The following is a 20,494-nucleotide window of genomic DNA, read 5'->3' as shown; positions in this document are numbered from 1 at the left end:
TGCTTTTTCAGTCACAGTCCAGCTGGCCTTGGTGAGCTCCCAATAGATCAGCCCCACTGTCTCAGTGAGTGGGTGCACCCCTCGTGGTCCTGACATCCTTGCTCGTGTTCTCCCTCCATCTGCTCCTCATTGGGACCTTGGAAAACATTTAATTGGGGCCGGCTTACAGTTTCATATGTTTAGTCCATTACCATCATGGTGGGACATGGTGGTGTGCAGGCAGACATGGTTCTAGAAAAGGAGTTGAGAGTTCCACATATTGATTTGTAGGCAGCAGAAGGAGACTGTGGCACAGCAAGCACAGCTTGAGTGTATGAGACTTCAAATTCCATCCCCACAATGACACACTTCTCCCAACACACCCTATGTGCCAAGCATTCAAACACATGAGTCTTTTGGAGCCATTACTATTTGTACCACCACACAGATCAAATTTAAGTACACGTAAAAAATTATCCACTGTGACCAAGTTGTCTTCATCCCAGAGATATAGTGATGATTCGACATATATGAAACTATGAATGACAGAAAACATAAGATCATCTAATAAAATTTAGAAAGACCTTTGGCAAAATCTAGCATCTCTTAATGATTAAAGTCACAGAGTCACAGGGAGACTAGGGATATAAGGACATACTTTGACATAATAAAGACAAGTACACCTGGCCACAGTCAACATCACTTTAAATATAGAGAAATTCAAAACGTTTCTACTAGACATCAATAAAAAGACAAGAATGTTCAAGCTATTCCAGTTTATTAGAGTGCTTGAAATTTTAACTAGAACAATATGACAAGTGAGAGGGATTAAGGGACTACAAACAGAAAAGGAAAATGTCAATATACCTTTATTTGCAAATGATATGAATTATACATAAAAGATCCTTAAAGTCTCCACCAGGAAACATTCACAGCTGATAGATACACTCAACAAAGTAGTAGAAGAATACTAAATCAATCCACAAAACCTTCCTTTACACAGCAGCATTTGATATCAGAGTAAACAGTACCATTCACAGCAACCTCAAAAAGTGATTAGAATCACTTATTATTATTAATCCTAGCAATGCATGAGAGGTCTTACCATCTTCTGCTATCTTAAATGTCTTAAAGTTTTTATTATACAAGTCTTCCTTAGATTGATTCTAATCACTAAGGAGCCACCAGTAGTCATTACGTCTCACAATACAATTTCATACTTAAAGGAATAAATAATAGTGCTAAATATTTGCAAAGAACTATTAGAAAGCAAATATTTGGAAATAATTGAACAAAATTTCTTTAAATAAAATTACTCAAGTTAACAAATCCGCGAGAATAAATTTTTTGACAGCTAATAAACTAGAACACAAGCACACACATGCATGCATTTAAAAATATTTTTAATATTTGCTTGTTGTATGTTAATGTGTTTGTACATGTGAATGTGCCATGGTGCACACAAATGGAGGACAAAAAAAAAAAAACTGGTGAGATTTAGTTCTTTGCTTCTACCATGTAGGCTCCAGGGATACAACTCAGTATCCCAGGTTTAGCAGTATGGCAGGCTTTTTTGGACCACCAGCCTCCAAATCATGACATGGAGACTTATTATTAGTTATGAATGCCCCGTCTTAGTTTAGGCATTTCCCACTAGCTCTTATAACTTATATTATCCTGTTTCTCTTCATCTATGTTTTACCTTTGGATTTTTCCTTTCATTCTGTATATCCTACTTTCATGCTTCCTCTGTTTCTGTCTGGTTGATAGCTTCCGACTGGATGTCCCAGGGTGTCTCCTTCCCTTTCTCCCTTGTTGTCTCTTGAGCCTAGAATCCTCTTCTCACTTACTCTCACTACATGCCAGCCCTGCCTATCCTTCTACTGCCTTGCTATTGATTGTTCAGCTTTTGTTGGACCAACCTGGTGCCTTAGGGAAGGTTAGCTGAGAGTTCTATATTTTGTTCAGGCAACAGAAACTGGTCTAACACACTGGGTAGTATTTTGAGCAAAAGAAGTCTTAAAGCCCCCCCCCCCCCCCACACACACCCAGTAACATACTTCCTCTAGCAAGACCACACCTTCTTCAGCAAGGTCACACCCCCTAATAGTACCACTCCCTTTGAGGGCCATTTTCTTTCAAATTATCTCAATATATGTAAAGATTTATTAGAATGACTTAAAGACTATGTTCCAGCTAACCCAACAATGACTGTGTACACAAGGTCTGAGAATCCAGTAATTGTTCAGTCCACAAAGCTGGATGTCTCAGCTGTTCTTTAGTGTATGTCAGAATCCTGAAGAAGTAGGCTCTAATGCCAGTGAATGGACTTGCTAGCATTGTGTAGTAGGAGACTGCTCATTCATTTCCCATGCTTTCTTGTGGTTTTTTTTTTCAGTCATCTTTGATGTTCTTTATCTTTCCTTCTCTGTTTTTGGTGTTCTTTATCCCTTCTCTGTCCAGTGTTTCCCTTTCCACCTCCCATTCCCACATAAAGTTCCCCCTCCCTTTTTTTCCCATTTTCTTTTTTATAGCACCTCTTTCCTACTGTGGCCTTTTTGTAACTCTCCCCACCTCCAGCCCCTTGTACCTGGTCCCATTTTTACTTTACTGGCTTCAGCAGTATGGTTTCTCTAGACTATATATTCACATCTCAATATTTAAACTAGGATTCAAAATAAGAGAGAACATACAACGTTTGTCTTTCTGGGTCTGAGTCACCTCATTTAGTATAATGTGTTCTAGCTTCATCATCAAGTTACCTGCAAAATTCATGATTGAACTTTTCTTTACAGTTGACTAGTGTTCTATAGTATATCCATACCACATTTCCATTATCCATTTGCCAGCATAGGACATGTAGGCTGTTTCCATTTCTTTGCTGTTGTGAGTGGAGTAACAATGAACATGGCTAAGTTAGTATCTGTGGAGTATGATGTGAAGTCCTTTAGGCATATGCCACATAGTGTTATAGGTGGGTCATATGGCAAATCTGCTTTTCCTGCTTTGAAATTTTTCAATGCTAATTTCCATAGTGGTTACATAGTTTTGCGATCCAACCAACAGTGAATGACTGTTACCCTTTCCCTGTATTCTCATCAGCATTCTTTTCTAAAATATTAGATTATGCTTGACAGTACTTTAGCTTCGGTTAATATATACATTTGGAAATTCTAATTACTTTACAATCTTAATTTGACAGTCACTATATAGTTAGTATACTAACTAGTAATTTTTTAAACTGGGTGAAAATAACATTACACTATGGTAAATTATTTGCTGATTGACATAGAATTAAAGTTTTTGATCATTAAAAAGTAAAGATTTTCCAGGAGCTAATAAACTTTTCTCTCTTTGAAAACACAGGTTTTGAGAGTATTTTAGAAGGGCTTTATGGACCACGGCTACGAAGAGACCTCAGTTTATTTGAAGGTAATTCACATTTTAAAAAAAAAATGTAAAGTTACAACCTCCTACCTTGTTTAACAAAGTTGTTCTATCAAAACTATATATTAAACATAACTTTATGATCACTTTTAATTTGATAATTTTTAAAATAAAGTAATACAAATACGCATATATTTTATTACATATGTGTGTTATAATTTTTTGAAAGACACAGTGAATTCAAGTAGAAAATGAAATTTGTCTTAATCTTAGTAATATTCATTTTTATGTGTCAGTTCTTTTATAAATTGCATATCCTGACCTATTCTTAAATTGGATTTAAATTAAAAATTACACAAGTGTCAAATCAGATTAATCAAATTAAGATACTTAAATTGAATTAAATAAACGTTCTGTGAAACAAATGTCTGCTAAAAAGCTATTACTCCAGTTTTTATTTTAGCCTTTTAAGTTTCATGCAAATTTGTATTGTATGTTCAGCACACTCCCTACCTCCATGCCACCTACCCTCCATCTTCATTCCCTTCTTACTCCTGTTAGTCCTTTGTTCCCTAGACAGTATTTTTTATTGATTTTTTTATTGAGCTCTACATTTTCCTCTGCTCCCCTTCCACCCTCTCCCCTCCCTTCTACCCTCTCCCTTGGTCCCCATTATCCCATTTTACTCAGATTTTGTCTTTTTCTTCTTCCCATGTACATTAGATCCATGTATGCCTCTCTTAGAATCTTCATTGTTGTCTAGGTTCTCTGGGATTGTGAATTGTAGGCTGGTTTTTATTTTTTTAAATTTTTTTTGACTTATGTCTAAAAGCCACTTATGAGTGAGTACATATGATATTTATCTTTCTGGGTCTGGGTTAACTCAATCAATGTGATGTTTTCTAGATCCATCCATTTGCTTGCAAAATTTAAGATGTCAGTTTTTTTCTGCTGTGTAGTACTCCATTGTGTAAATGTACCACTGTTGACAGAGGTTTCTGTCCCACCCGGTCCTGCAGTCGTTCAGTCTCAAAGAAACACACAGAGATCTACATTAATTATAAACTGGTTGGCCTATTAACTCAGGCTTCTTATTAGCTCTTATAACTTACATTAACCCATAATTCTTGTCTGTGTTAGCCACATACCTTTTATCAGTGAGGCATTCTCATCTTGTTTTCTCTGTTTGGGTGACGACTGCAGACTGCCTTTCCTCCTCCCAGAATTCTCATGTTCTGGTCGCCCTACCTATACTTCCTGCCTGGCTACTGGCCAATCAGCATTTTATTAAAATACAAGAACAAATCTTTACAGGGCACAAGACTATTATACCATTGTCCCACAGCATACTACATTTTCCTTACCCAGTTTTTGGTCAAGTGGCATTTAGGTTGTGTAGACAGACATTACTTAACACATTATTTTATCTATAAATTCTGTGATCCACAAGTGAGAGAAAACATGCAATTTTGTCCTTCAGAGACTGGCTAAATTTACTCAAGATGATTAACTCATCTGTTTTTTTCCCTGCAAATGACCTAATTTTGTTCTTTATGGCGGAAAAGAATCCTAATGTGTATACATACCACATTTTATTCTTCCTCTGTTATTGAACACGTAGGTTGGTTCTATGATTCAAGCTATTGTGCATAGTGCTACAGTAACTATTGATCTACAAGTATATCTATGATATATTGATGGTTTTTGTTCTTGGTAATTTTTTTCTGCTAAATATCTGAGAATGATTCTGAGTCATACGGTAGAGTGAATTTTATTTTAGAAACGGCCATATTGACTTTCATGATGTTTGGATTAGTTTGCATCCACTAGCAGTGTCTTAGTATTGATTTTTTACTTGTTTGTGTCTTAGTTATGGTTTCTATTGCTTTAATGAAACATCATAACCAAAAAGCAAGTTGGGGAGAAAGGGTTTATTTAGCTTATGCTTCAGCATTGTTGTTCATTAATGAAGGAAGCCAGGACAGGAACTTAAACAGGGCAGGATTCCAGAAGCAGGAGACAATGCAGAGGCCATTGGAGAAGTGCTGCTTACTGGCTTGCACCTCATGCTCAGCCTGCTTTCTTAAGAGAACTCAAGACCAGCAGTCCAGGGGCTAGCACCACACTTTCATGGTCTGGGCCCTCCCCCATAGATCACTAATTGAGAAAATGCCTTACAGCTGGATCTCATCAACTGAGACTTTTTCTTCAATTGACTCTAGATGACTCTAGCTTGTATCAAGTTGGCACAGATCAAGCCAGTCCAGTTTATTTGTTGTTGTTCGAAATTGTTTTTATTATTTTTAATTAGGTATAGGTGTATGTGTCTACATGTGAGTATGTCCATGTGAGTGCAAATGTCCTCAAAGGCCAGAGGCATCGGAGAGCTGGAGTTACAGGTGTTTGTGAGCCTCCTGACATGCATGATAGGAGCCAAACTCAGGTCCTCTTGAAGGGCAATGAGTGTTCTTAACTGTGGAGACATCTTTTTAGCCTGTTACTTGCTAATGACTGCCATTTTGACGAGTATGAGATGGAATCTCATTGTAGTTTTGACTTATTTCTCTGATGGCTAGTGAGGCTGAGCATTTTAACTTTTTGTTAGCTATTTGTATTTTATCTTTCGAGATCTGTCTATTAGCCTTTGTATTAATTAGGTAGTTTGACATATTGTTGGTTAGTTTTTTTTTATTTGTTCTAACATTAATCCTTTGTCAGATGGATGACCTGCAAAGGCCTCCTCCTGTTCTGCAGGCTTTCTTTTTACACAGTTGTTTCTTTTAATTTGATGATGTCCCATTAATTATTGTTGAGTAACTGGATGATGTCCCATTTATCATTCCTGAGTGACTGAAGTTCTGTTTCCTACTTTGGTCAGGTTTGTTCCAAGATTATAAATGAACTGTTTAGGTCTATCTATCCACCCTGTTTATGAAATCCTGAAGCAGCAACAGGAAGTGACTCTGGACACAGCCATTCAACCGTAGACATTTTCTGATCAATCCAAGCTGACTAGAGTGCTTCTTGGCCAGACAGGACTTTGATAGCAGTGTGTTCTTCAACCAATTAGGGTATTTCTTGGCTAATCAGGAATTTGGGATTATTTTTGGCTAATTGGGTATCAGAAGGTCTCTTGTCTAGTCAGAATCTAAGCATAGTTAATCTAGGAACGGGGGTCTTTTTGAGTAAATTTGAGGCTAGGAATATGTCTTTTCTGAAAACGTATTGGTTTAGTATCTAAAGGAATGGACCCCAAATTATTGTCACCTTAGTTGGGGCAATGGAGTCCTGTCTCAGGATGCTTGAGACATGGTGTTGTCCAGTGTCAGAAAGGTTGTGTAGAGTAGGTGCTATCAAAAGGACAGGTCAGAGAATTTGTGAGGTTACAAAAGCAGTGAAAGAGTCCAGGAGGCGGAAGACAGCCTTGTCTAGGGAGAAGGTGATGTCATCAAGGTGGGCCTAGGACAAGAAGACTCTCCTCTCAGTGATAAAGTGAAGCTGGTTGCCCTTGCAGATATGCTAGATTTATGCTCTCATCCTGTCCCTTATGCTCACAATAGTGGTGCATCATGTGCTGCAGAGGGGATTGCGAACTTCAGTGGTCAAGAGGGACCATGCCATAGTCATATAGTTCTGCTGCAGTCAAAATGCTCATGCTCAACCATGAACGGGACATTTTCCTGTCCTTGTCCATTTCACTCTAGAAGAGGTCTCCAAATGCTGCATGCAGTCAGCAGCAGTAGGATAGGCCTCTCTCATTTTGGAGAACACAAGGTCTGCCCACTGGACCAAGTGTGTACAAGGCTGCCCTGGAGCTTCTACATCTTGTTAAGGATGGGGAAACAAAAGCTGAACCTAGTTTCTTACTGACAAATTCCTGGGACCTCCTCAGCCTATTGCATTGAAATGGGTTACTTCATGGAATGTGTTTTTGTTGACTATATTAACTAAATGGCCAGTGATGAGTGCATCAGTTATGGGGATGGTACATTCAGTCTATTCAAACCTGGATATGGTTTAATGCCCAACAGGTGCTGAAACTTGTAATGCTAGTATAATGTAAGTATACACTGCACCAAAAGGAAGACATCATCCTGTTGAGTGTGTTAGAGCTATAACCATTGAGGTGTCCTATTTCTTGAGGTTGATGGACTGATGCATGTAGACTAGCAAGGAGTTGTAATGGCAGATTCCATTGACAATATTGGAGCTGTACAGATGGGAAAAGAGAATTAAAACACTGCTAATTGCTGCTTTTTGTTGCTACTCATCTTTCTCTGGTGTAAGGGCCAGAATCCTGCAGGTTTCACTGAAGTCACACTTTCTAGCAGCTGCAAGACACACAGTGGCCAAAGCTGTGGGTTTTCAGTCTCATCAAGAGAGAGTCTTCAGCTGACCCCACACCATCCACTAGACCTGTCAGGGTCCATCACCATGTACTTGGGGAAAGTCATACCGCATTTATAGATAAATATGCTTTTCTTGGATTAAGTCAGCTTGATCATAGTTAATGATTGTGCATGTGTTCTGGATTTGATTTTATAAATACTGTATCGAGTAATTTTGTGTCAGTTCATCAGCAAGATTTTTTGTCTAATTTTCTTTTTTGTTGTTTTTATCTGGTTTTGAAATTGGTATTACTGACTTCATAAAAAGAGCTTGATAGTGTTCTTTCCTTTTCTATCATGTAGAATAGTCTGTAAACCATTTGGTGGTAGTTCTTCAAAGTTACTGTAGAATTTTGCAATCTGTGAATCTAGACTTTTTAGAAGGGGATTTGTTTTTAATTGTTATCCTGCTTCAATACCTTTGTTTACTATAGGTCTGTTTAAATTATTTATCTTGATTTAATTTTGATAGGTTATATGTATCTAGAAATGTATTTGTTTCTTTTATATTTTCCAGTTTAGCAAAATATATTTTAAGGTATTCCCTAGTTATTTTCTCGGTTTTATTGATACTAGTTCAGATTATTTTTCTTTTATCTCAAATTCTATTTATTTAAGTCTTTCTCTTTCAAATAGTTTGCCCTAAGTGTCTTATGATTTCTATTTCTTTGAAGTGATACTATGACCACAGCAACTCTTATAAAGAAAAACATTTAACTGGAGCTAGCTTACAGTTTCAGAGGTTTAGTCCAATGTCATCATGGCAGAACATGGCAGTACACAGGCAGACATGATGCTGGAGAAGGAACTATGAGTTCTACATCTGGATCAGCAAACAGCAAAGTGACACTAGGCCTTGCTTGAGCCTCTGGAACCTCAAAGCCTACCCCCAGTGACACACTTTCTCCAATAAAACCACACCTGCTACAACAAGGCCACACCTCCAATGAGTCTATGAGGGCCATTTCATTCAGACAACACTAAGGGTTAGTCAGTCATATTTATTGGGCTAGAGACATCGCAGAACAAATCTGTCCTGCTAAATTAACAGTGGATGTTAAATAAAGTAAGGGACCGTGGAGAGCAGAGGACTAGATGGGGTACATATTATGAATGCAATTTGGCTTGTTTTGCCTACTGTTGAGCCCCTTAGCATTCCATCCTGGGTTCCCAGATGCTTGCCATATTCCTGGGCCTTCTTTTTCTCAGATGCTGGATATACCTACTAAGGACCTTTCAGGTGCTCTTCTCACCTCCAGACTGTGCTTTGGGAAATCGGGCTACTGATGCGAGTTCAGTAAGTGGGCTTTTCTTCATAAGTACAGTCATAGATGCAGGTCACACCTGTGGGCAGTCCTTCAGGAATATGACTGGGAATGCTGGCTTTGCCCTGGAGCAGCATTTTGCAAGGTTGAGTCTAGGTCTTTGGAACTTTAAGTGTTTTTATCTAAAAACCTAAATTTCTGCCTCTATGACTAATGGTTACTGTGTGATTCTAATTCAGTTTCTTCCCTGTACTCAAAAGTTCTGCTGACCAGGTTTCGGTGTATAGTCTCTGACACTTTGCTGAGCTTGCTGGGAGTATATCATAGAAGTTTTTTTTTTTTTTTTTTTTTAACATGGTCTTGCATGGCTTCTCCAGGTGGGTGCTGAATGCCAAGAAGAGAGGTGTTCCTGCCATCTCCAGTCTCTGCCAGTGCCAGTGTGCATCCCTTGTCTGATTCTCCCTTCTTTTCTGCTTATTAATAGTTTCGTTAGTGTAAGTATGTTTCAGGTTTTCTAAGTCCCTCTGCCTTAATACCTTGAAGCTGGGCATCTGCTATTGGCATTCCTTTCCCTGCCAGCCAGGAGCTCCCAAACTAAGACAATCCTGCCAGAATGGACTTTTAAAAGACTTTCTCTCCTACTTTGTAAAGTTCCTTGTTTTACTATGCTATTGAATCTAGAGACATTTGAGTGTCACTTACCTTTCTGCTAGCCATTGTCCAGCTTTCCTCACTGCTTCCTGGATAGTCTGTTAGACCACACTTGCTCGTCAACCCAAGGAATCATAGATTTTAAGGGACCAATTAAGTGAGTTTTGTCAAGTGTATTTTGGTTTTTATTTACTTTTCACTTTATTTTTTATATAGATTTTTTTTGGCTTGGTGAAAACCTTCTAAATATTGAGAAAGGAGCACAGGGAATTTATGCACTGAACTTACTGTCTCTTTGTCAGGGCATTTCTTCTGATACAGATTCAGAGCTTCTCTGCGACAATGTTTAGATAAAGGTTCAAAAACAAACATTGACTAGGAGTCAGGAAACAGGTTTTTTGTTTGTTTCTGCTGAGTTTGGGGAAGTTACTTGTATTTATGATGATACATTTAAAAACTAAATTTACCTCTTTGCTAGCATAGGTTCTGAAAAGTGTAGAGCCTTTCATTGCCATTCATCAAGGGAGGAAAGTCCTTGGTCATATTGGCAGTAATGATTTTGGAAGTGACTAATAATAGAAAAAAAATGTTTCAGTTTAAGAGGAATACACTTTTTCTTTTTCTTTAAAGTAGATTCCCCCCCCACATAATGTATCCATACAGTTTCCCCTCCCTGTACTTCTTCCAATTCCTTCCCACTTCCCCTCCCGTCCAGATGTGCTCCCTTTCTGTCTCTCATTAGAAAAAGGACTTCTAAGAGATAATAATAAAATATAATAAAATGTGATATAATGTTGTAATATGAGCGGCGGGCTATGTTCCTGGCACCCGGCCGCCCACACGGCTAGCTTTATACCTGAAATAATTACACAGAAACTGTATTCTTTTAAACACTGCCTGGCCCATTATCTGTAGCCTCTTATTAGCTAAGTCTCACATCTCGATTAACCCATTTCTAATAATGTATGTAGCACCACAAGATGGTGTCTTACCAGGAAGGATTCTAGCCTACATCCATCTGGAGTGGGAGAATCATGGCGACTGCCTGACTCGGCTTCTTTCTCCCAGCATTCTGTTCTGTCTACTCTGCCTATCTAATTTTCTGTCCTATCAGGGCCAAGGCAGTTTCTTTATTAACCAGTAGACATATGACCCTCCTCCATCATTTCCCCTTTTTCTGTTTAAACAAAAAAGAAAAGCGTCCACTTTTAGATAGTAAAATTATATATAACAAATCAGTTATCAAGAAAGAATTACAGTTACAATATTTGTATCTACTTTATCTTTTATCACAACTAAGGAAAACTATAATTATAACTAACCATGCTTCAACTTTATCAAAGACTTCAGAAGGATATAATATTACCTAAGTAAACAAGAAGTAAGTAACTTCTAAAATTCTAGAAATGACAGAGACATCTCACTGCCTGGACAGTCACCCAAAGTTCCTCTGTATGGTTGGGGCATCCATCTTTGGCCTACAGGCCCATAGTATCCAGCAGACATTTTCATGAAGCAGGAACCCCAAAAGACCATCTCACCTTTAAGCAAGTTCAGCAGTCCTCTCTCTCCAGGTTCTCTCTGTCCAGTTTATGCAGCAGTCCAGGCAAGAGCAGTTTCTTGCTCATATGGCTATCAAAATCCATAAGGAGCCTCTTCTGTGCCCATCTTCTTCTTGAAGTAGATTGGTGCTGTCAGGAGCAGACGTGTCTCATTGTCATGAAAAGCCCTAAGTTATTAAAACGTTAAATGTCATATTCTGTAGTCTTTGGAAGTCTTTGGTCATACTGGCGGTAATGATTTTGGAAATGACTAATAATAGAAAAAAAGTGTTTCAGTTTAAGAGGAATATACTTTTTCTTTTTTCTTTAAAGTAGATTTCCCCCCACACATAATGTATCTGTACAGTTTCCCCTCCCTGTACTTCTTCCAATTCCTTCCCACTTCCCCTCCCGTCCAGATGTGCTCCCTTTCTGTCTCTCATTAGAAAAAAAGACTTCTAAGAGATAATAATAAAATATAATAAAATGTGATATAAAACAAAAACACACCGAAATGGACAAAACCAACAGAAGAAAAGAGCCCAAGAGAAGGCACAAGTGCCAGACCCACTTGTTTCCACACTCAGGAATCCCATAAAAACAGTGAACTGGAAGCCATAATATATAAACAAAGGAACTGGTGCAGACCCATGCAGGTGCTGTGAACACTGCTGTGGTCTCTGTGAACTCATAGGAGCTCTAATCATGCTCATTTGGGGGGGCCTTGTTTTCTTGAGTGTCCTCCATCCCCTATGACACTTAATGTTCTTTCTTCCTCCCCTTCTGCAGGGTTCCCTGTACCCTGATGAGAGTATTTGACAGATGCATCCCATTTAGGGCTGAGTGTTCCAAGGTTGAAGGCAGGATACCATTGTAGATAAGAGTGTTTGTAACTGGGTTTGTGTTTTATGTTTCACTTTTGGTAGTGCAGAGTACTTTTCTGTACCAAGATATAGCATGAATGGGAGAAGGCTCTATGTAGGCACTATCTTGACTTCTCCATGTTCAAGGAGTTATATAGGTGTTGTCTTCAGCAATGGGGCCATGTGGGTAGTTTATGGTAATCAACCTGTAGTCTTAATAACAGCCTGGGTTGTTTGGAGATTCCCATGGTACCACTTTGGTCAACAACTCATAGATGTAATACAACTCCAGATCTTGAAGCTTCATTTGGTAACAAAAGATGACTAGTTGGAATGCTCCGATTTTTTGGTGGTTTCCTTTAGATGACCTTCTTTTTGTATATATTTTGTGAGGCTTCCACTGTATTGTTTCCATACTGCGCCTCAGATGGCCCTTAATTTTAGCTGTCTCTCCCAATAGTTTCTCCTTTGCCTCTACCCCCACTTGATCCTCCTGTTCCATCTCCTTCCCATCCATCCGCAACTGTCCTTTCTGTTTTCCTTTCCTAATCAGATCATTCTGTTCAACACCCCTCTCCCCCGTCATTCACCATATACCTAACCTCTGAGGTCCTACAGGTTCTGATTGATTTAATAGCTAATGTCCACATATAAGTGAATACATACCATATTTATTTTTCTAGGTCTGGAATACCTCCCTCGGAATAATAATTTTTCTAGTTCCACCCATTTACCTAAAAATATCATGATTTCATTGTTTTCAAAGGCGAGTATTCATTTTTGGGATATCTAGGTTATTTCCAATTTCTGGCTGTTATGAATAAAACAGCAGTGACCAAACATGGTTGAGCAAGTACCTTTGCTAGGATAAAGCATCCTTTTGGTACATGCCCAGGAGTTGTATAGTTGAATCCTGAAGCAGATCAATGTCCATCTTCCTAAGGAACTACCACACTGATTTCCATAGTGGCTATATAAGTTTTCATTCCCACCAGGAAAGGAGAGAAGTGTTCTCCTTGCTGAACCCACATCCTCGCCAACATTAACATCACTTGTTTTATTGATCTTAATTATTCTGACAGGTGTAAAAAGGAATCTCAGAGGAATTGTGATTGCATTTCCTTGATAGCTGTGGATGTTAAACTTTTCTTTAAGTGTTCCTCAGCCATTTGAGTGTCCTCTATCAAGAATTCTCTGTTTAAAATAAGAGGCCTTGAGTCAGACCAATAACTCGAGGCAATGAATGCTTGCAAGTCAAGATGAGTAAACTAAAGGGTAAACTGTGTATCTCAACGGCCATGCTATGGTTTCCACAACTAAAGCCGTCCTTTTTTCTTTTGTTTTGGTTTGATTTTTCTTTTAAATTTGGTTATGATTTAGGGAGGGGGTGGGTTGCAAGAGCAGAGGGCAGATGGGAAGAGAAGGGGTGATAAGTGAGATCAGAATACAATGATGTGAAATCCACAAAAAAAACTCGATAAAAGTAAAAAATTATCTGTTTAGACTTGTACCACATTTTTTAATTGGGTTGTTTCCTTGATACCTAGTTTTTTTGAGTTCTTTGTATATTTTGAATATTAGGCCTCTATCTGATATATAGTTGATAAAAAATATTTTTTTCTTTCTGTAGGTTGCTGCTTTATCTGAATGACAGTGTTCTTTTTTAATTTTTATTTATTTAAAATTTCCACCTCCTCCCATCCTTCCATTTCCCTCCCACTCCCCCTTCCCCTCACTCTCCAGTCCTAAGAGAAGTCAGGGTGCCCTGCCTTATGGGAATTCCAAGCCCTCCCCCATCCAGGTCTAGGAAGATGTACATCCAAACAGATTAGGCTCCCAAAAAGCTAGTACATGCATTAGAATCAAAATCCAGTGCCATTATTATTGGCTTCTCAGTCCACCCTCATTGTCAGCCACATTCAGAGAGTCCGTTGTGATCAGACCCAGTCCAGCTGGCCTTGGTCAGCTCCCATTAGATCAATCCCACTGTCTCCATGGGTGGACGCACCCCTCGCGGTCCTGACCTCCTTGCTCATGTTCTCCCTCCTGTTCTTCATCTGGGCTTTGGGACCTCAGTCCAGTGCTCCAATGTGGGTCTCTTTCTCTATCTCCATCCCTTGCCAGATGAAGGCTCTATGGTGATAATGTAAGATACAGTGTGGCTATGGGATAAAAGCCAGTTCAGGCACCCTCTCCTCTGCTGCCCACAGACCTAGTTGGGGGAAATCCCCTTGGACACCTGGGAACCCCTGTAGAGCCAAGACTCTTGTCAACCCTAAACTGGCTCCCTTAGTTAAGATATCTTCTTCCCTACTCCCATATCCACCCTTCCTCCACCTCAATTATCCCATTTCCCCAAGCTCTCCCCAATCCTCCCCTTCTCCCTTCTCTCTCCCCATCTACTCCACCCCCATGCTCCCAACTTTTGCCCGGCGATCTTGTCTACTTCCAATATCCAGGAGGATAACTATATGTTTTTCTTTGGGTTCACCTTCTTATTTAGCTTCTCTAGGATCACAAACTATAGGCTCAGTGTTTTTTGTTTATGGGTAGAATCCACTTATGAGTGTGTACATACCATATTCCTCTTTTTGAGTCTGGGTTATCTCAGTAAAGTGTTTTCTGTTTCCATCCATTTGCATGCAAAATTCAAGATGTCATTGTATTTTACCGCTGAGTAGAACTTTAAAGTGTATATGTACCACACCTTCTTTATCCATTCTATTGAGAGGCACCTAGGTTGTTTCCAGGTTCTGGCTATTACAGATAGTGCTCCCAAGAATGGAATTGCTGGATCCTGAGGTAGGTTGACTCCTAGTTTCCTGAGAAAACGCAACACTGATTTCTGAAGTGGTTGCACAAGTTTTCATTCCCACGAGCAATGAATGAGTGTTCCCCTTACTCCATATCCTCTCCAGCATATGTTATCATTGGTGTTTTTTATTTTAGCCATTCTGACAGGTGTAAGATGGTATCTCAAAGTGTTCTTTACTGTGCAGAAGCTTCTCAGTTTCATGAGATTCCATTTATTAATTGTTGATCTTAGTGACTGTGCTATTGGTATTGTGTTCAGAAAGTCTTTTCCTGTGCTAATGATTTCAAGACACTTCCCCACTTTGTCTTTTCTCAGATTCATTTTTTCTGGTTTTATGATGAGGTCTTTGATCCATTTGAACTTGAGTTTTGTTCAGGGCTATAAGTACAGATCTGTTTGGATTTTCCAACGTATAACTATCCACTTTGACCAGCACCATTTGTTAAAGATACTGTTCAGTGTGTATTGCTGGTTTTGTCAGGTGTTTGTATGTATGTGGATTGATGTCTGAAATTCAGTTTGATTCCACTGATCAGTGTGTCTGTTGTGCCAACAACATGCTGTTTTTATTACTATGGATCTGTTATATAGCTTGGAATTGGTGATAGTGATACCTCCTGAAACTTTTTATTCAGGATTTTTTAGCTGTTTTCTGTTTGTTTGTTTGTTTTTGTTTTTTGTATGCGTGTGATTGTGTTTCCATATGAAGCTGAACTTGTTCTTTCAAGATTTGTGAAGAATTCTGGTTGATGGAGATCGCATTGAATCTGCAGACTGCTTTTGGTAGGATGGCCATTTTTTATTATATTAATCTTTCCATCTCCTGATATCTTCTTCAATTTTTTCAGTATCCTAAAGCTTTTATCATACAAGTTTTTTACTTGCTTGGATAGAGTTAACCTGAGATATATTATTTGAGGCTATAGTTAAATATGTTGCTTCCCTGATTTCTTTCTCAGTCCCTTTGTCATTTATATATAGGAGTACTACTGATTTTTGTGAGTTAATATTCTATCTACCTACCTTGCTGAAAGTGTTTATCAGCTGGAGAAGTACCCTAGTAGAATTTTTAGGGTCATATATGTATATAGTATTATATCATTTGCAAATAAGTATATTTTGATTTCTTCCTTTCTAGTTTGTTTCTTCTTGACCTTCAGTTTTATTATTACTCTACCTAAGACTTCAAATACTTATATTGAATAGGTATGGAGAGAGTGGACAGCCTTGTCTTATTCCTGATTTTAATGGAATTGCTTTGAGTTTCTGTTCATTAATTTAATATTGTCTTTAAGCTATAGATTGCCTTTATTATGGTTAGGTATGTCCCTTGTGTCCCTAATTTCTCCAGGGCTTTTATCATGAAGGGGTGTTGGATTTTGTCAAAGGCCTTTTCTTCATCTAATGAGATGATCATGTGATTTTTGTCATTCAGTTTGTTTATATAATGGGTTACATTTTTTGATTATTTATGTATATTGAAATATTCCTGCATCTCTAGGATAAAGCCTACTTATGGTGGATGATCCTTTGGATGTGTTCTTGGATTAGGTTTGCAAGTATTTTTATTGAGCATTTTTGTATCTATGTTTATAAAAGAAATTGGTCTGTAATTCTCTTATTTTTTGGTTGGGTCTGTATGTGGTTTGGGTATTACAGTAACTGTGGTCTTAAAAAGAATTGGGCAGTGTTCCTTCTGTTTCAGTTTTGTAGAATAATTTAAGGAGTATAGGCATCAATTCTTCTATGAAAGTGTTATAGAAGTCTGCACTTAAACCATCTGGTTCTGAGCTTGTTTTTGTTGGGAGAATTTTTAATGACTGCTTCTATTATACTTAGGGTTATAGGTCTGTTTAAACTGCTTTAGCTCATCTTAATTTAATTTTGATAAGTAACATGTATTGAGAAAATTATCCATTTCATTTAAATTTTCCAATTTGTTGGAGTATAGGATTTTTAAGTATGTCCTTATGATTCTCTGGATTTCCTCAATGTCTGTTATATTCATTTATATTTGTTATGTTGTTATATTAATTTCTAATTGTATTAATTTGGATCTTTTCTTGCTGCAGTTTAGTTAATTTGAATAAGGGTTTATTGATCTTATTGATCATTTTCAAAGAACCAACTCTTAGTTTCATAGATCCTTTGTATGTCTTGTTTCTATTTTATTGATTTTGGCCCTCAGTTTGATTATTTCTTGTCATCTACCCCTTTTGAGTTTCATTACTTTTTTGTTTTAGAGCTCTCAGGTGTGCTGTTTAAACTGCTGAGTATGAGATCTCTGCAGTTTTTTATGTGGGCACACAGTGCTATGAATTTGCCTCTTGGAACAGCCTTCATTGTGTTCCATAAGTTTGGGTGTTCTTTCATGTTCATTTTCATTCAATTCTAGACAGTTTTTATGTCTTCACCCAATTTTCTTTCAGTAGAGAATTGTTTAGTTTTCATGAGTTTATAAGCTTTGTGCTGTTGTTAATATCAAGTTTTAGTCCATGGTGGTCAGAAAGGATACAGGGTGTTATTTCAGTTTTCTTCTATCTCTTGAAACTTGGCTTGTGTCTAAGTATGTGGTCAATTTTGGAGAAAATTCCATGAACTGCTGGGGAAGAATGTATATTATTTTGTTTTTGAGTAAAATCTTCTCTAAGTATCTGTTAGGTCCATTTGGTTTATGTTAGTTGGCACCAGCATATCTCTGTTTAGTTTACTTTTTAATTTTCTAAAGTTTATTCTTCTTTCATATATTATATCCCAACTGCAGTTTTCTCTCCATTTCTCTCAGCTCCCCAAACCTCCCTTCTCCCCAGATCCACTTCTCCATTTCCCTTCAGAAATGAGCAGATCTCAATGGTATCATAACAACCTAACAAGTTACAACAAGACTAAGCACAAATCCTCATATCAAGGCTGGATGATGCAACCCAGTAGTAGGATAATGGTTCCAAGAGCAGGCTAAAGAGTCAGAGACACCCCTCCCCCCTCCACATACATATTGTTTGAGTCCAAGAACACCAAACTCACAAGCATAACATTGCAGTGGACTTAGTTAGCTCAGACCAATTCATTCTCTGTGAGCCCCTATGTGCCCTGCCTAGTTGATTCAGTAAGCCATGTTCTCGGGGTGTCCTCAACCCCTCTGACTCCTACAATCCTTCCTCTCCCTCTTCTGTGGGGTTTTCCAGGTTCCACCTAATGTTTGGCTGTGGGTCTCTGCATCTGCTCCCTTTAGTTGCTGGATGAAACCATGGCTGTACCACACTGAACCTGTTTGATCTTGTGCCTGTTTAGTTTTTGTCTGAATGATCTGTATATTGGCCAGAGTGGAATATTTAAGTCTCCCATTATCAGTGTGTGGGGGATTTCATCTGTAGTATTATTTTTTTATGAATTTTGATGCCCTTGTGTTTGGTTCCTAGATTTTACAAATCTCAGTGTCCTCTCATGGATTTATCCTTTGACGAGTATCATGTTCATTCCTGTCTCTACTAATTAGTTTTGGCTTAAGTCTATTTTCTCAGAAATTAAAATAGCCACACCTGCTTACTTTTTAGGTAAATTTGCCTGGAATATCTTTTCCATTCTTTTACCCAGAGGTGATGTTTTTCCTTGATGTTAAGGTGTTTGCTGGATACTACAAAAGGTGCAACAGAAGAATGGATTCTGCTTTCAAATCTATTCTGTTAGTCTGTGTCTTTATGGGAGATTGAGACCATTAATGTTTAGAGATACCAGTGAGCAGTATTTGTTGATTCCTGTTATATAGTGGTGGTGGTGGTGGTGGTGGTGGTGAGTGTGTTCCCCCTGTTTTTATTTGCTGATTTAGGATTATTTATTATTCCATGTGGTTAATGTCTTTAGGTTGGAGTTTTCCTTCTAGTGCCTCTTGCTTGACTGGATTTGTAGATAGATATTGCTTAAATTTTATTTTATCATGGATTATTTTCTTAGTCTATTGTGAGTAAAAGTTTAACTGGGTGTAGTGTTTGCTTATGGCATCTGTGATCTGTTAGAGTCTATAGCGTACCTGAGTAGGCCTTTCTGACTTTTAGAGTCTCCATTGAGAAGTCGGGTGTAATTCTGCCTTCATATGTTTTTTGGTCTTTTTCCGTTGGAGCTTTCAATATTCTTTCTTTGTTTTGTACACTTAGCGTTATATTTATTATGTGCCAAGGGGACTTTGTTTTCTAGTCCAGCCTATTTGGTGTATTGTGTGCCTCTTGTACCTTGATAATCTTCTTTGTTTAGGTTAGAGAAATTTTCTTTTGTGATTTTGTTGAAAACATTTTCTGTGCCTTTGACCTGGATTTCTTCTCCTTTCTCTATTCCTATTATTCTTAGATTTTGTAGTGTCCCAAATTTCCTGTTATTTTATACAAGGAATTTTTTAGATTTAACATTTTCATTGACTGAGATATCCATTTCTTCTATTGTGTTTTCAGTGCCTGAGAGTCTTTCATCTCTTATATTATGTTGACAAGGCTTCCCTCTGAGGTTCCTGTTCCAGTTCCTAAGTTTATCTCAGTTTGGATTTTCTTTATAAATTCAATTTCCACTTTCAGTTCCTGAGGTGTTTTACTTATTTCTTTATACTCTTTGTGTTTTCACAGATTCTGTAAGGGATTTATTCATTTCTCTTTAATATCTTCTATCATATTTATAAATGGCACTTTAAGGTCTCTTTCTTGTGCTGCAGCTATATTTCGATACTTAGGGCCTGCTCAGGTAGGGTTGCTGGGCTCTAATGGAGGTATAGTGTCCTGGCTGTTAATTGATTATATTTCTTCTGTCTACATTATGCTCACTTAACCTCCTTCCCACCAAGCCCCTCTGCATTTAATTGGAGTGCTTGCAACTTGGTTATTTACTTGAGCAAGGACATCTTACTCTTCCCTTCTGCCAGCATCTACTAACTTCATTTAACTCTTCATGGGGAAGTGGAGCCTAATGAGCCCTTTGGCATTTATGATGAAATGTGGATAGGCCCAGTCTTCTGCAGGTAACCACTACCTCTCCCAGTACATAGGTGTAGTAGCTCTGTCATGTCCAGAATACAACACTTCTCTTCATGCTCCAACTCTTAAATTTTGCTCCTTCTTCCAAGATGTTCCCCAAATGTCAGGGTGGAAGGAATGTGATATAGATGCCCCATAGGGCTAAGCACTTAACAATCATTTGTTCTCAGCACTTTTTGGTAAATTATGAGTCTCTGTATAACTGTCACCACTTTAAACAGGAATTTCTCTGACCAAGGCTGAGAGCAGCTCTAAGCTATGGGAAATAGTATATGGTTTGCATTGGATTATATACCCTATTTGTTTCATCCATCTTTCTTGTAACTAAGCTTTTGGAAATAAAAGAGTCTGGCCTTATTTTTGATTTACCAGTGGATTGCTACTTGTTTTTGTAGGCATCATTCCATTTTCTCAAACTTGGTGTTCTTGACACATTGGTTCTTTCTTCCATTTCTCTGTGTTATATTTTCTCTCAGATTGTGCACAATTTATTTCTTTCTTCCTTATATCACCCCCTTTTTGGTCTGCCTGTCATAATGAAAATAAAAAGGAAATGAATAGTGACAATTGGATCCTTGAAGTGATTAGAT

The 20,494-nt window shown here is 38.1% G+C and overlaps 1 protein-coding gene across 9 annotated transcripts in view; it reads left to right on the top strand.

The window, feature by feature from the left end:
* Window positions 1–20,494, top strand: part of Lcorl (ligand dependent nuclear receptor corepressor like) — a 155,725-nt gene that overhangs the window by 55,052 nt on the left and 80,179 nt on the right. For all 9 annotated transcript variants that reach the window (XM_050149583.1, XM_050149584.1, XM_050149578.1 and 6 more), the window contains exon 2: window positions 3,346–3,411. In XM_050149583.1, the coding sequence (XP_050005540.1) occupies window positions 3,346–3,411 (66 nt within the window). The remainder of the gene's footprint in view (window positions 1–3,345; window positions 3,412–20,494) is intronic.

Source organism: Alexandromys fortis, unplaced genomic scaffold, assembly GCF_014885135.2.
Source record: "Alexandromys fortis isolate MF-2015 unplaced genomic scaffold, M_Fortis_MF-2015_v1.1 scaffold_0, whole genome shotgun sequence".
In the NCBI taxonomy this organism is placed as follows: domain Eukaryota; kingdom Metazoa; phylum Chordata; class Mammalia; order Rodentia; family Cricetidae; genus Alexandromys; species Alexandromys fortis.
The sequence above is the reverse complement of the archived record's forward strand: the minus strand, read 5'-3'. Positions and strand labels throughout refer to the sequence as shown.